The sequence below is a fragment of the Semicossyphus pulcher genome, unplaced genomic scaffold (genome assembly GCF_022749685.1).
Source record: "Semicossyphus pulcher isolate SPU_LCO1_2020_fin unplaced genomic scaffold, fSemPul1.0.p SCAF_21, whole genome shotgun sequence".
Lineage (NCBI taxonomy): Eukaryota > Metazoa > Chordata > Actinopteri > Labriformes > Labridae > Semicossyphus > Semicossyphus pulcher.
Window position 1 is genome coordinate 22,903,735 of NW_027211695.1, and position 16,318 is coordinate 22,920,052.

The 16,318-nt window shown below is 46.0% G+C and overlaps 2 protein-coding genes across 2 annotated transcripts; both read right to left on the reverse strand.

Annotated features, from left to right (window-relative positions):
* Window positions 1-363: 363 nt before the first annotated feature.
* On the reverse strand, window positions 364-5,148 carry LOC138600688 (zinc finger protein 726-like). Its single transcript, XM_069672166.1, has 2 exons — window positions 5,129-5,148; window positions 364-3,542 (listed from the first exon to the last, which is right to left on the reverse strand). Exons 1-2 carry the CDS (start codon window positions 5,141-5,143, stop codon window positions 2,259-2,261), a joined length of 1,299 nt encoding a protein of 432 aa, XP_069528267.1. The 5' UTR covers window positions 5,144-5,148; the 3' UTR covers window positions 364-2,258.
* Window positions 5,149-5,702: 554 nt separating this feature from the next.
* LOC138600685 (sialoadhesin-like) lies at window positions 5,703-12,770 on the reverse strand. Its single transcript, XM_069672160.1, has 9 exons — window positions 12,718-12,770; window positions 12,557-12,592; window positions 11,105-11,216; window positions 10,575-10,729; window positions 8,690-8,929; window positions 8,260-8,544; window positions 7,277-7,519; window positions 6,709-6,837; window positions 5,703-6,089 (listed from the first exon to the last, which is right to left on the reverse strand). The coding sequence occupies exons 1-9, from the start codon at window positions 12,740-12,742 to the stop codon at window positions 5,989-5,991; spliced, it is 1,326 nt and encodes a 441-aa protein (XP_069528261.1). The 5' UTR covers window positions 12,743-12,770; the 3' UTR covers window positions 5,703-5,988.
* Between the last annotated feature and the right edge of the window lie 3,548 nt (window positions 12,771-16,318).

Sequence of the window (16,318 nt, forward strand, 5' to 3'; positions counted from 1 at the left end):
ATTAGTTTAAAAGACAAACACAAGGTTAGGAAAATGGTTTCAGTATCTACGACAAACAAACGAGTCCATCGAGGAGAACGAAGGAAACCTCGATTGTAAAACGTTGAAATAAAAATGTTTGTGTTGTTCAGGAAAACTTGATGACTTGGTGTCACGAGCAGTTTGAAGCTCGAGTCTTGGCACTAGAAAAGAACACGGTCATGAATCGGCCTTTGACCTTTTTATAAAATGTTTTACATGCCAGTGTTTGGCACCTTTTTTTTCAGCACAACCTCACCAATATGAACTGACAATTATTTATCCACTCAGACGTTCTCTAATCAAATCAAGTCACTTTATTTATAAAGCACTTTCCCTGCAAAATTGTAATACAAAGTGAACATGAGATATAAAAACGATACAGTAAAAAATCATGCATGAGACATTGTTGGAATTGATAAAAATAGAGATAAAAAGAAATGGTGAGTTAAATGAAGGGAATGCCAAACTAAAAAGACGTCTTCGTTTAAAAGTGTTCACAGGTTGTGGTTCCCTCAGTTCCTCCGGCGGCGAGGACCATCGACGCTAAATGCTGCTTCCCAGTAGGTATTGGTTCTCGCCCATGGAGCAGTTCAAAGGCCAGTGCCAGAGGGCCTGGGTGATCCTGAAGGAACACATGGTAAAAGCAGGTCCGTCATATATTCAGCCGCTCGTCCATCGAGTGATTTGAACACCAATAAAAGGATTTTAAAATCTATTCTGAAGCTGACCAATGAAGGGACTTTAAGACAGGTGAGATGTGCGCTCTCCTTCTGGGGCTGGTCAGTACACCTGCTGCTGCATTCTCATTAATAACATCAGACCCGGATTTAAAAATGTTCATAACTCAAACACAAATATGCCTAATGAAGCACATGTAAACAAAGATGGTATATGTGAACATAAAGCAGTAGAGCTGAGATTAATCAAGCGATACACAACTTATGACAGGACACTCCAGAAGTGCATTCGCAGGCGCTTTTTATGAACACAAATACAAAGAGAACTATTTTACAACCCCGACTTTCCCAGACAGAGATTCCCCCACTGTTCACATTTAACAGACAAAGAGTATAATTCAAACAAAATTAATCTATAAACAAAAACTCCACGCTCCAAACTTCATTCTCCAAAAATATCCAAAATCCCTGCTCGTCCCCATTTACACTGAGTAACACTCTCATTGACCCCCCTGGCTGACTTTTCTCAAAGGCAGCAGAAGTTGAACACTGATTGTATTGTTGAGAAAACTCTTCTGTATTCTTTCCTTTACAAGACGTCCCGATCATTGCACAGCCTGAGCACCGTCAGCAGAGCTCAGATGTTAACACATCATCGACATTTACACGCCTACACACTCACTGATCACACAAGACGGTCAACACTTTGTGTCACACTGAACGCACCAGTACGACTCGTGTCCAGTGTGGACACGCTGATGCTCTTCCAAGTAGGATGATGACCAGAAACTTCTGTCTCGGGATGCACGATATCATCGGCACCTTGTCGGTATCTGCTTGAAAATGACATCAGCAGATGTGTTATTTTCCCGCTGATAGTTTACGCTTTAATTCTGCCTAAACACTCGATGATTCCCTAAAAAGTTAAAAAACGTAATGCTTCGACATTAACTCGGCGCGAGTGTGTGCGCACTGCCTGCACAAAGTTATCAACAATATACAAATAAAGACTAAACAGTCACAGAAACTCGAGCCAATGAACAGAAGTTAAATAACTTTCACAGCTCTTAACTAGCTCACAGGTAGCTCACATTCTCATCATTTTACTGACTGAACATCAAACACATATTTATGGACGCACACACGATAAAAAGAGTCCGTCTGCGATCACTGATGTCTCCGTAGGAGCTGCAGTAAACAAGTCCGGGCATGTCTCCCTCACTGCCGTGTTTCTGGGGGATGCTGCATTCAGGTGCGCTCAGGAACGTGAGTGATCAGACACGTCAGGTGTGAAGAAGGGTGCAAGATGTCTGCGTTATGGCAGTTTGTGGTCACTACAATGAGAGGAGACATGATATTAACTCCACTACAGAGAGACTTGATGTTGTGCCTCATATATCGTTATCAAAATCGGCAAAAGGGGTTGGAAAATATCGTCAAAAAATCCGCCACCGTGCCTCCCTACATTTGTTACCCCGGTGTGCTTTGGTTCCACGTGGATGATCTTCTGTTTTAAAAAACCTTGATTTTCTTCCCACGCTGCTCACAGCCGTATGGTTTCTACGCAGTGTGGACACGCCTGTGACGTTTGCATGTTCCTGACGACAGAAATGTTTTCTCGCAGTATTTGCACTTGTAGGGTTTCTCTCCAGTGTGGATCCGTTCGTGAAGCATGCACTGATTCTGAGTAGAAAAGACTTTATCGCATTCCTGACAAGGGTGGGACTTTTCCTTCGTGTGGCGTCTGTTTCTGTGAATGTTGAGGTTACCCAGCTGAGTGAACATCTTCCCGCAGTCCTCACAGCTGTATGGTTTCAGTCCAGTGTGGATCCGTTCATGTACACTGCATGCTGTGAAGCTATTGAAGGCTTTCCCACAGTGTGTGCACTTGTGTGGTTTGTCTCCAGTGTGAATGCGTAGGTGGGTTCTTAGCGCCTGTGGCCAAGCAAAGTTTTTCCCGCATTGGTCGCAGTGGTGGGATTTCTCTCCTGTGTGGACACGGCTGTGACTCTTGAGATGGCACGACCTTGAAAAGGTTTTCCCACACTGCTGACAGCTGAACGGTTTCTCTCCACTGTGGGTCTGAAGGTGGGTTTTGTAATTTGCATTGCTTTTAAAACTTTTCCCACATTCTGCACAGCTGTACGGCCTCTCTCCAGTGTGGACACGCTCGTGAGCTTTACATACTCCTGATGATGGGAATGTTTTCTCGCAGTATTTGCACTTGTTTGGTTTCTCTCCAGTGTGGATCCGTTCATGATACATGAATGCAGTAAGGCTACTCAGGACTTTACCACATTCCTGACAAGGGAAGGACTTTTCCTTGGTGTGGATGTTTCTGTGAACATTGAGGGCACTGAGCTGAGTGAACCTCTTCTCGCAGTGCTCACAGCCGTACGGTTTCAGTCCAGTGTGGATCCGTTCATGTACCCTACGGTCTGTTGAGGAAATGAAGGCTTTCTCACAGTGTCTGCACTTGTATGGTTTCTCTCCAGTGTGAATGCGTAGGTGGATTCTTAGCGTTTCTTGACGAGTGAAGGTTTTCCCACATTGCTCACAGCGGTGGGATTTCTCTCCTGTGTGGACACGGCTGTGACTCTTGAGATGGCACGACCTTGAAAAGGTTTTCCCACACTGCTGACAGCTGAACGGTTTCTCTCCACTGTGGGTCCGAAGGTGCGTTTTGTAATTTGAGCTCCTGCTAAAACTTTTCCCACATTCTGCACAGCTGTACGGCCTCTCTCCAGTGTGGACCGTCATGTGACGCTTCAAGTCCGTTGGTGACTTGAAGCCTTTATCACACTGCTGACAGCGATGACGGTTTGTCGTTGTGCCTCTTTGTTTCTATAGCAACAGACAAAGGTACAGACAGTGAGTACAGTGAGACGCCATGGTGACATGTTGTTACATCTTGTTCAACAGCTCAAAGAAGTTATGAGGTTAGCCTGCAAACAAAGCTCCCCGGGCTGAAACCAGGACATCATCTTTCACTGCCGTCTTTCAAAGTGAAGCTGTGACATCACTTCCTGTCTAGCTGCTGTTCCACTTTCTTCTGAATCCTGAGTTCAGCAGCAGTGTGAAATGTCTGCTCATAAACTGTGCTGTGCTGAAGAGGTGGAGTCCCTCCCTCTGAGGCAAACCAGTTAGATCTGGTTTGTACCGTGCTGCTACCCTGGAAAGGCCCCGCTGCTGGGGTCAAACAGAGCGGATCACCATGTCCACGTGCAGCATGTGTGATGGTGCCTCTGCAGAGGCGCTTCCTGTGCAGCTGCAGCACACGCTCTCTCTCTCTGTTTCGGATGTTTCCCTTTTGAAAGTTTTCTTTGAACCAAAACAAAAATGTCTCACCAAGCTGAGTAAATACTGTCTGATCTCTCATTACATAATGCTAGTTATGTGAACCCCTGCCATGACTCTCTGCTCTCTGACCGGCTGTAGCAGACTCTAGTGTCAGCTGTGCGTCACCTGTGAATGAGACAGAGGCGCGAGGCGTAGGCGATGTAGGACAGGCGGGCGGGCGGGCGGGCAGACAGGAAGCATGTAATAGAAAGGGAGGGAAAGAGAGACAGCAGCATGTGATGGGAAGAGACAAAGAAACGGTCTCATAAAGTTTATTGTGTCTGAATGACGACAAACTCTTCGAACATCTCAGTGAACTAAAGGTAACTCATGAATCGCACTGTTAAATAAATGTGGAATGACAGCAGTTCAGGAGCACATTTAAATGTTCAATCAATACTTTCAATGTAAATCAATAGCACATAAAACTGCATCAAAATAAAGCTTTTTATAAAATAGATTCCCGGGGGAGAATCCCCCCGACCCGCCTGCTGGGGTCAAAGGCCCCTCAGTGTCCTCACAGTCGCCGTGATCAGCTCGATCGATCACAATATCAGCTCTAATGATCAGGTCTCTTCTGGTTAGCTGTGTTGCACCCTGACATGCAAAATAAAACATTATATTGTGTTGGGGCGTTCTAAACTCTCTCACACACGCGCGCACGCACGCACACACGCACGCACACACACAGTGTTTTTACAGTGCACTCGTTTATTAACGTCTCTCTCTCTCTCTCTCTCGTTTAACTGAAAGTACAAACTGAAAATGCTGAATTTACTCTTAAAATATAAACAGTTGATTAAACATAACTCAAGATAAAACTCGGTGTGTGTCGACAGCAGGTAAGTACACTTCTCTCTTCACTTCCTGCCTGTGTCTCTGGACGGCCGCTGCGCGCGCTCTCTCTCGTGGCTCGGGTTAACAATAATCTGTTGTTTCTTAAAGCTTCGGGACTTTTCGATACTATGGGACGTGAAACAACGGAGATGATGTCTTTATAAAACACGTGGTATCGAAACGTATCACGTGGCCTTCGAGCGAAGAGGACACGGGTGTAACGAATGACGCTGTTCAGTTAAAGAATCACCTACCTGTGGAGGAGCCATGCTTCTTCCTGAGACAGCCGCGCTGAAGTCACACACAATGTCCGACAGCGTTCCTGTACTCCTCCTCCTGCTCCTCCTCCTCCTCTTCTTCTTCGTTGGTTTGAAGGCGGTTGAATCCTGAGGTTGCATTACTGCCTTCAACTGGATTTGTTGTGTCTCCACGCCTCGTGACTCCCCCACACTGACTACGTCTCGGTTCTTTTTCACAGTTTGTGGAAAACCACATTTCCCACAAATCCTTCAGTAAAGTGTAAAGACCAGCGTGCAGCGTGCAGAATCCAGGAGCACACTGTGATCACTGTTACACTCCATCAATAACTCCCTCAACACTCTCACCTGTTTAATGCCAGTGCCTGCTTCTGTGTCCGACACACACACACACACACACACACACACACACACACACAGTGCATGGGGCGCAGGCTGCAGGGCCAGCAGAGAGCGCTCATGTCACACACAGAGCACCAGTGGAATAAGAATACATTACACAGAGTTCACACAAACACACCTGCCTGTTGAATGAAACACATCAATCAAAGCGTGCAGAGAATGTTCCGGCTCGTCGTGGTTTATTTCACTTTTGCATCAACCGACAGATATCGACACTCGGCCTCTTTTGTATTTGCTGTGTGTGTGTTTCTTTATTGGCCTCAACATGTTCTGAAGTGTTACAGACTTTACTGCATCCCAGGGACCACCACACGCCTCGTTACATTTCAGTGAAAGCCGGTTTAATGAGGATGTTTCTGAAGCTGCTGTAGTTCCTCATCTCACCACCAGGTGTCCCCACAGTGACAGAGTTTAGGACATTTATTGAAAAACAAACGCGATGGAGACCGTTCGGATCAGAAATGATGCTCGGTGGTGGCGTCATTGTACGGCTGGTCCGAGCCCTCGTACTCCTCGCTGGGTGGGGACGTTGTCATGGAAACAGGCAGGTTCCTTCCTGTGGGATGAAGAGACAGAATGACGGCAGGTCATCAGGCCGCAGAGGCCGCACGTCTCAGCAGATTGATTCTTCTGATCTGGTGTGCGATGAAGTATTTCTACTGAACGTAACCTTTAAAACATTCTTCACCTTTAAGAAGTGAAACATGATCCTCTGACAAGAAACACGACAAATAATCACGCCTCTGCACTGACACACATTTAGGTCCAACCTAACAACTGTAACTAGGGGGCGGGACTTTGGATCAGTCACATGACCTCCCTGAGTGTCATGGCGCTCTTAGACCATCAGGAGGCGCTGCTGAGCTCTGACTCAGCTGTATGTCATGTTAAGTGATGGATGTTAGCATGCTAACATGTTAAAATAAGAGGAGCAGAACAAGGTTGAAACATTAGCATGTTAGCGTTGTAATTGTGAGCATGTTAGCATGTTTTGTTGTAGCATTTAGCTTGCTGTTGTGTGCTGCTAGCATGACTTTAGACCCTTCCGACCCTCCAGAGACCGAAAGAGAGACAGGACAGGGTCAGGAGAGTGAGGGCGACGCGCGGCAGAGGGCCGAGGCTGGGAGTCAGTGGCCAGTGGCCCGACCTCCGACCCTTCAGGAGGGGGGAGTTACCTGTGGTTCTGTGTCGACATGAAGACACTGCGAGCACGGTGCAGACGAGGTACAGAAAGACCACCACCAGGTGGCGTACCACACTCAGCACAGACGGAGCTGCAGAAGAAGAAGCTGTGCCGTTTGGATCTAAAGAAACAAACACACCTGGTCAGGTAAAATCACGCTTTAGTCAACAGTAACAGCTGTGTTATGAAGCACACAGTAATATGAATGCTAACAGCTACACTCAGGTAAACACAGGTAAATAATGATACAGTGAACACATGTTTACATCCTGTATGTTGACACTGATGTTCACTCATGTTTACGTCCCGATCAATGAACCGACGAGTCACTAATACTGTGCACATGAACATGAGAACTGGATAGCTTCGCTGCTTTTTAAAATGCTTCAAAGGAAAAAACGTCCAATCAGACTTTAGCCTGCGAGCATGTGGCTATTTCCTGGGCGCAGGACCTTCCCGATCAGAGCTGGGATCAATCACGTCCAGTGAAGAAGAAGAGACGAGCTCTGCAGGACGCTAAACGTTCACTGATCCAAAGCATGAAGGTTGTTTCTACTGACCTCTGACAAACAGCCAGCTGGAAGGAGAGTCTCCGTGACCTTGGATGTGACACCTGTACAGGCCTTCAGCAGACGTGGAAACATGGTGGAGGGTCATGTGACCTGCAGGTTCAGTCCTGATGAGGGAGCCATCTTTGTAGAAATCAGCAGGGAGGTTGTCGGACTTCTTTTGTTTACAGTGCAGCGTGACGTTATCACCCGGCGTCACGGGGAGGACAGGACTCTGCAGGATCACGGGTCCGTCTGATCACAGGTAGACAAGAATATTTACATCCCAGGAGCAGTGTTACACGTGAGCTGCACAGTGCAGTTTGTAATTCAAACATAGCCTCATGCTAACATTAGCATAAACATACTGGAAAACATGGAGAGGAGGCATTACAAACAGATGCTAACGGCCCGGGGCTGATGACGCTACAGTCGAACTTAGCCTCATGCTAACAGCTAAGTGTTTTATCGTCACTAAACAGTTTCTGACGTTAGCGCCAGGTGTCACTGTTTGCAGCTCACTGAGCCAACGGGCAAAGCTATGGTTAGCATGCTAGCATCTGGGCTGTGTACAGTAACAGATGAAACATGGAACACAGTCGACATATCTGAACTGAAACGTGATCAAACGTTTTAAATGAGATCATTGGTAAAGATCTGATCATACCTCAAGTTAGTTAGCTTAGCACGAGCAGATGTTATATCTCATTATAAAGTGTGACACACAGAGCTCTGTATGTACGCACACACAAACAAACGCCTACATTAACAGAGAGATATCTGTTCGCCTCAGAAACTTTTGAAATGTTTTGCTAGCTTTAGATGCTACAGTCACTTCCTGTTTACATAGTTGATTGCCTTTTATTTGACAACGCTACAGGTGTTTCCTAAAAGACACATGACACACGTGTCGATAGAAGCTGAAGCAGCAAGTGCAAACGTCTTATGGACGCCCTGTTGGCTTCCCTCAGGCTCTTCCTCTTCACTGCTCGTACCGTGTACAGTGATGGTGACGGAGTTGCTCCGTTGCCGTGCAGGAGACTCGCACCAGTAAGTAGCGCTGTCAGGCGTCTTGGGCGTTTTGAGGTGGCAGCCAGAGGAGGTGGGATTCCCCCACTTGTCTCCACAGGTGGACAGCTGTTGGTCAGAGGTGGTGGCCCTGATGACCCTCCAGCCATCGGAGCTGCTGTTGTCCCCGCAGCTCAGAGAGATGAGATTTCTGTACTCAAACAGCTGAGACGAGTCCGGAGACACCGTGAGCGAGGCCCGATCAGAACCATCTGGGGAGGGGGACACAGATTTTCATTAGCTGCAGTTCCTCTAACGTCCACTAGAGACCAAACCTCCCTAAAGAGTCAACAAGGGTTCTTCCACCTGCAGCTCTCAGAGTGAGACTGCGTTTACACACTGACTGATAACCTGTACCTTCCATCAGCAGCCAGCTGCGTGAAGACTGATCATCACCGATGGCACATTTGTAAGCACCTTGATCAGACGTGGAAAAATTGCGGATGGTCATGTGACCTGTGAGCTCGTTCCCGATGAGGGAGTCATCTTTGTAGAATTCAGCAGGGAGGTTGTCGGACTTCTTTTGTTTACAGTGCAGCGTGACGTTATCACCCGGCATCACGGGGAGGGGAGGACTCTGCAGGATGACGGGTCCACCTGATCACAGAGACATTTCATCAGTCACTCTGAACGTGGAGGCAGAAGAACACGTGTTCAAACAAGCCGAGCAAACGGCTTCAATCAGTTTCTTTCACCCTGTTTTACATGTTTTAGGCTCTCAGTGACTCACAGGTCAAAGTGTGTGAGTGTCTCCAGTAGATGTGTTCAGCCTGCAGCAGTGAAACAGGCTGTGATGGCTGCAACATAATCCTTGATGGGTCAAAGGTCGCCCACTAAAAGTTCTTGTTGTTTCCACTGACAGGCTCAGATTGTTCTTCTCAGTGTGTGACAACATGACAGAAAGGATCCCTACAGAGATAGACCTTTTTGTTACAGAGGAAGAGGATTGTTTTAACCACACACAGACGTCACTGTTGGAAGTCTCGGAGCGCCCAGTCGACGTCAGCATCAGAATCTGTCAACCCGTTTATCACTGACTCCTGCAGATGAACTCTGACACAGATTTGATACCTGCACCTGTGTCTCAGCAGCCTTTACACAAGCACACACACCTCTGTGACACACGCAGACAGATAGTTGGTGACACCTAATGTAACACCTACGCCCTCTGCTAAGAGAATAAATATCTGAGCTCTAACACTAGCCTCTCTCTTGCTCTTCTTCTCTCTCTTCAGTTAACGGGTGGAAGGAAACATATTAAAGCTTAACGGCGCAGAAATTACCTTGAAGTATAAAGAAAGTCTCTCCTCTTCTTTCTCTGAGTGGTGAATAAACTCTTGAACATCAACTGTTTGCCAAAGAGGGGCGACGGCCTCTCCCTGCTGAGTATTTGACCCTCCCAGCATTCTCCCTTGACAACTCAGGTTGTTTATAAAGCCGCTTCCCACAGGTCAAAAACCCAGCTAACACCCGCTAACACCCGCTAACACCCGGCTTTTAGCTTAGTGGGAAAGGTTACAATCGGCCTTCAGACCTGGGTCAAATGACTCTGCAGTAGACCCGGGTAATAAGTCTGAAAAACCTGCGTCAACAAGCTAATCTTGGTGGGAAAGGGGAAACAGTGACAGTAAGGCTGCACAGAGAAAGGGGTAGGACCTGAAAGGTCTTCTGACAGTTGCATCAGTTTTACCTTAAAGGAAACAGGAGTCAGACGCTGCTCGATGGGTCGGCTTTTAGGTCATACGTCGTACACGGGTGTTTGTGTGGACGAAAGGCCTCAAACACAAAGAAAGCTACGTGCTAAATAATACCGTGTACGTGCAGACATGGTCTCAGTGCTCAGCAGGAAGAGACTCTGATAGTAGACTGACATGTGTTTAGATGTGAGAGGGCGCCACACCTTGAACATTAGTCAAAGAGTTCTCAGTGTTTAGTGTTTGTTTGCTAACAGATCAGAGGGAGGAAACCTGAAGCTCTATCCAGGCAGCGACGAGGGCGCTACAACCACATCACTAAGGAACAGTTGAGTGAGTCATCGTACAGATTCACTTCCCTTAACAACATCCACGAGCGTCTGCAGACGGACACACTCGCGTTTTAACTCTTCTTCTAAGACTTCATTTTATTTCCTCACATGCATTGAGACACAGGCGTGAGTCACAGCAGCCCTGAGGCTGAGTCTGTGGTTGGAGTAGAGGAAGAAGAACAGGAAGTGTTTGAACAATCATCGAACGAGTCTCACCGATGATAGTGACGTTGATGGCGTTGCTGCTGTCTCTGTGGTTGGATTCACACCAGTACACTCCGTTGTCCGACTGTTTGATGGTGTTCATGTCGCAGCAGCAGGAAGTCTGGTGGCCCCAGCCTGAGCCGCACTGGGACAAGACTGGTTTCAAACTGGGAAACACATCACCTCGTTTCATCAACCATTATCAGACATAAAAGAACTCTGTGTCGCTGCGTTCACTCTGTTAACTCTTTATGCACCCTGTTGTTGTATGACAGTTACAGCTCAGTGTTGAATTATCCACAGAGACAACTCTGCGCTTTATAATGTACGTCCAACAGTAATACAGGCGTATGTCGGTGTAGTGAGGTGTAGTCAGTGTGCAGCATCGTGAGCCTGAACCGTCTGTGGCTTCTTGTTGCACGTGATGTGATAATAAGGACGGAGACGCAGACGCATCCTGCTTTAAACTGACCCAACAACACAGACAGGACCTCCAGGGAGTGAAGCAGAAGAGATGTTGTAATGTTAGCTGGTAAACTGACCCGCTTGTGTATCTCCACACCGTCCATCGACCAGAGCTGAACTGTGAGCAGTTCACAGAGACGTTCTGGTACTCGAAGATCTGCGAGCTGCCGGGTAAGACCATGGCGTAGGCTGCAAACAGAGAGACACAAACACACCTTCATTCTCTTCTCCAGAAACATCTGCTTCCTGTTTTTACAACATGACACCACTCTGGACTTTCTCTCCATCAGATCTCCTGATGTTCTGGTTGGTCCAGTCTGAGCAGTCGCCTCATAGGTTTAAGGCATGCTAGCAGCTAGCTTGTTGAAACATCAACTGTGTTTAAAGGTTGTTCAGACATTCATCAGGTTTAACGTGTCCAATACTTTAGTGAGTCAGAAACAAAGAGGTGCAGGTTAAACAAGGCCCTGAACATACTGAAGAACTCGTGGCTCTTTCCTTTCTCTGCGTGAGGGTGAATCTTTCAGACTGATGGACATCCTGCCCCCGCTCTGAGAGAGCCCTGCCTGAGCCCTGCCTGAGCTCAGAGTGGCTCTGCTTGCTCTGTGAGAAGGAAGAAGGTCGTGGTGTGCGAATGTGAATCGAGGTGTGATGCCGAATGTGTCTGCAGAAGATCACACATCTCACAGTGATAGGGACGTGTGCAGATAACACAAAGCGCTGCACATGCAGGGACAGCTGAGCTGAAGTCTTTGATGTCAGCTGACGTATCAGCGATCAGAGCGCGGGAGGGAAACCTGCTGTCACAGGTCACGTCCCGGGTTTGATCCCGTGTGACTCTAAATGTGACCATAATTAACAAAAGGCACATCAAGCTGATGGAGGCTCGTTTTCTCATAGACCTCTACACAACTGGACTTGGTTCTTACAACCAGTGAAGCGCCCCCTGCTGGACATTAGAAGGAGTGCAGGTTTAAGGCTCAGTGCCTCCACAGTCTCTGCTTTTGACACAAAACCCACTACAGATCTTTAACCCTTACTTTGGTTAAAAGCACTCCTTGGTAGAGGTGAGGGGACCTGTGTCGTCATGGTAACGGAATAACTGCTTTGTTACGGTAAGTGTTGCTGGTGGTCCGGCTTTAAAAAAAACCTCAGTTGGAAACAGGAAATGAACGGAGGTGTTGTTGATCCTCTTACCCACCACACCATCCATCCTCTGCAGACTCTGCCACAGCGTCACCTGACTTGTGCTGAGCTCCCGTCATTATTACTAAGACCACCAGAGGGAGCCGTCACTTCAACGCAACACCTTTATCGTAGGGAGGATGGACTGTGGTTTACGCAAGCGTCTTCAGACAAACAGGAAGCAGAGAGCTGGAGGCGGCCGGCACGTGAAAGTTATCATGAATATATCAACTTGTATTAAACACATTTAACACATGATAAGGAAGTGTACTTTAAAACGCACATTTTACAAAGAAGAAGAAGATTCTGCCTTTAATGATCTGTAACAACACAAAGAGACTCACGACGAATGAGGGCAGACGTCTGGTAGATTCTCAGCACTGAAACAGATTAACACATGTAAATGTAATCATTCGGCATCTTGGTTCAGAGCTCGATAAAGCTCTCTTCGTGCTGCACAGAGATCACTCCGGAGTCTTTATATCCATAAAGGTTCAGTACTTACAGAGGAGCAGCAGCGCTGCCTTCATGGTGTCTGCCGGCTGGAGCTTCACTGACCGTCGGGTTGCTAATGTGGTGAAAACATCCTGTTGAAGAAACCATGAAGAGGGTGCAGGGAGGATGTGAGACACACTCAGCACATAGCAGAGATACGTGAAGGGGAAATGAATACATGACTAAACCTGAAGGAATTGAAATAAACAACAGAGTACAAAGAGCTGGGAAATCACAACAACATACGACACACAACTCATGGAGCACTGCTCTTAACAAGGAGGCACAGGGCGTGTGGACGAGAGTTTGAGCTGCTTCTGCCACCTTACATTTCTGAACCTGAAACCCAGCGGACATATAGAACATGTTAAGAACATGTATAGAACATGTATAGAACAGAACATATAGAACATGTTTAGAACAGAACATGTATAGAACATATAGAACATGTATAGAACAGAACATGTATAGAACATGTTTAGAACAGAACATATAGGACAAATAGAACATGTTAAGAACATGTATAGAACATGTATAGAAAAGAACATATAGAACGTGTTTAGAACAGAACATGTATAGAACATATAGAACATGTATAGAACAGAACATGTATAGAACATGTTTAGAACAGAACATATAGGACAAATAGAACATGTTAAGAACATGTATAGAACATGTATAGAAAAGAAAATATAGAACGTGTTTAGAACAGAACATGTATAGAACATATAGAACATGTATAGAACATGTGTAGAACATGTATAGAACAGAACATATAGAACATGTATAGAAAAGAACATATAGAACATGTATATAGAACATGTATAGAACAGAACATGTTTAGAACAGAACATATAGGACATATAGAACATGTATAGAACATGTATAACAGAACATGTATAGAACATGTATAGAACAGAAAATATAGAACATGTATAGAACAGAACATATAGAACATGTATAGAACATATAGAACATGTATAGAACATGTATAACAGAACATGTATAGAACATGTATAGAACAGCTGGCTCAGCTGGTACATGCTTCATAGAAGTGTTTGTCGCTCACACTGGATGTGTGATGTTCAGCAAACAAAACATCCGGAGGAACCGATCACCACTAAACTGTAGTGTTGGCTTCTCTGAGGGAAGTCTAAGCAGGGTGTAGGTGTGAGATGTTACTGACCTGAAGTAGGTTCTGCTGCTGCTGCAATTAAAACCATGTTGATGCCGCTGCTGCAGCTAACAGCTTTACTGCATGGACCACTGATACCAGAGCAACGATGGGTCAATACGTTAAAGTGCCTTCTGTCTGACTCTGCGGCGACTTACAGATGCCTGCCGTGTGGTCTGAGGTGTGAGGAAGAGACTAGGAAACACTGGCTGTTTGTGTGTGGCATCTAAAGATGTGTACTCTTACATTGTATTCTCCACGTACTAACCTTTAAATAACAGACACCACAGCAGCTTCTCTCTGCTTCTCCCTCCAGCGGAAGCTGGCGCTGTGTCTCACTGTGCTCAGGGGTTACCTGCCGCAGCCCTCATGTTGAAATTGTGATATCGTGTTGCATCATATCAGAGTGTGACTTCGTCTATCCTTAAAGCATTGGCTGTGGTGAAGACGCAGCATGACTTTAGTATCATGGCTGATTTCATGGGGACTGTAAGTCTGTCAGTGATTCTCTTTCAGAAACCCCGATGCGAGATCTAAATGTCGCCAAAAATCAGTTTAGTTAGAGTCTAGTTTTCAACAGCCGTCCCAGAGGGGCTTTTAGGAAACTGAGAGGTTAGTAACACAATAAGAACATGACCTTTAACAGCTCCACATGAGTGCAGGTTTGTTGTTGAGTAAAGCAGGATCTGGTAGCTCTTCTGTCTGAGCAAAAGATGTTTTGCAGAATGGCTCCTTAAAGCTGGTGGATCTGTTTAACTCTGTAGTCTGTGGATGTTTTCACAGAGAGGCTCAGGAGGAGCACGTCCGATTATAAAGACACTATAGATTTAATGACAGGCTGGTTGGCCTGAGACCAGGCAGCCACAGGGCAGATGTGAGAACATCAGTGAATTAAGAAACAGCACGGCCTGCTCTTCAAACAGGTTAGCTTTCATCGTTTTACAAATGATTGTAGCATGACTTTTAAAATAATCCCTAAATACGTCGTCTCCGGTTCAGCGCTCACCTTTCATTTTAACGTTCAAGGATTCTGTTGCAGGTAGCTTTTTGTTTTCTTAGTGTTTAGTGTTAAACAAGAGGCATCAAGCCAGGCTGGTACTAAGTTTATCTGCAGCAGCATCACAGGTGCCAGATGCATGGACGACGTGTCGTCCACGTGTCGTCAGCAGACATCTGGACGACCAACACCAGGGCCTGTTCCTGGAAGGTCGTTAATATACAAGCTGAGAAGGTCAACTCCACTCTAGCTTCTTTACCACCCAGTACACAACCACCTTTTCCTTATATGTTTTATTTTATTTATATGAAAATCAAAGTATAATGATGCGGTATACTATTACAGTATGAGGGGTTAATGCAGGGCTCGGCTTCCACATGTGCCACGTGGTGGTTGTTTGTGCGCACTGCAGCAGGAACCAGCATGATAAAATAAAAGTCCCCCCTCCCTTCTGCATGCCGTGGGGCTGCGTTACCGCCGCTCCTGCCACATGAACGTGAACACACCTGTATCTAAACTCCATCTGCTGGTGGACTTTTCTTCAGCTTCCTGTTCTCCCACTGATGGTCAGTGTGGGAATTTTCCAGAGATCATTGAGGGGTTAACTCGTTTAGATTTAAAGTTATATGGGGGGGCAATTTATTTTATGACCCCGACTTCACAGAAGGATTATCTCATCGATTATCTCTTACGAGGGTGAGTCGCCTGTTTCGAGAACCATTTGGGGATGAGGTCGGGGTTTGGACACTGTGTGTAAGCTTGAACACTCTGACTGAAAGACAGAGGACTGAACTTCTCTCCATGCTGCATGTAACATGTAAGTAAACAGACTTGATTCATGACATTGAGTTTGTCAGATCTTCAGCAAATCATCTTCAAGAGGAGAATTTCCCTCACAGCAGTCGCTCTTTGCTGCCACCAGAGGGGGCAGAAGAGCTCAAACTACTCTGTGTACAGGCACGTGTAAAAAACTCTTTCCATAGTTAATGACGTGAAAACAATAAAGCAGAGAGAAAATCAGCAGCTTCGTCTCGTAGAGTTCAATGTACATTTATTGGCAGTATTTATTAGATGATTGATTAAAGGCACATCGTATCAACAGGAATCATGAACTGCTGAGAAAATAATTCTAACAATGATTATTTCTACTTCTCTCCACCTGCCTCCAAGGATAAAATGAGCTCTGTGATCCTTGGAGCTGGGCTGTTCTGAAGAGCTTTGAACACCTGCACCTTCACACGCACTCAAACAACATGATGAACCGATGAAACCTTTTCACCCAGATTAGCATGCTAGCTAAGGGAGCTACCTGTCCCCATCTGATACCCCAACAGAGGTCACTAGAACACATCTGTACTACTGTTATATACATTATATTATAAACATGAAACACCAAATGATAGTTGAATGAAAATATATAAAGATAATAAATCCTGATCA

Coding starts and splice junctions, on each gene's coding strand:
- LOC138600685 (XM_069672160.1), bottom strand. CDS start 12,742: ATGAAGGCAGCGCTGCTGCTCCTCT. Junction 8,930..10,574: donor CATCAACGTCACTATCATCG/GTGAGACTCGTT, acceptor CTCTGTGATCAG/GTGGACCCGTCATCCTGCAG. Junction 8,545..8,689: donor CAGCTGGCTGCTGATGGAAG/GTACAGGTTATC, acceptor CCCCCTCCCCAG/ATGGTTCTGATCGGGCCTCG.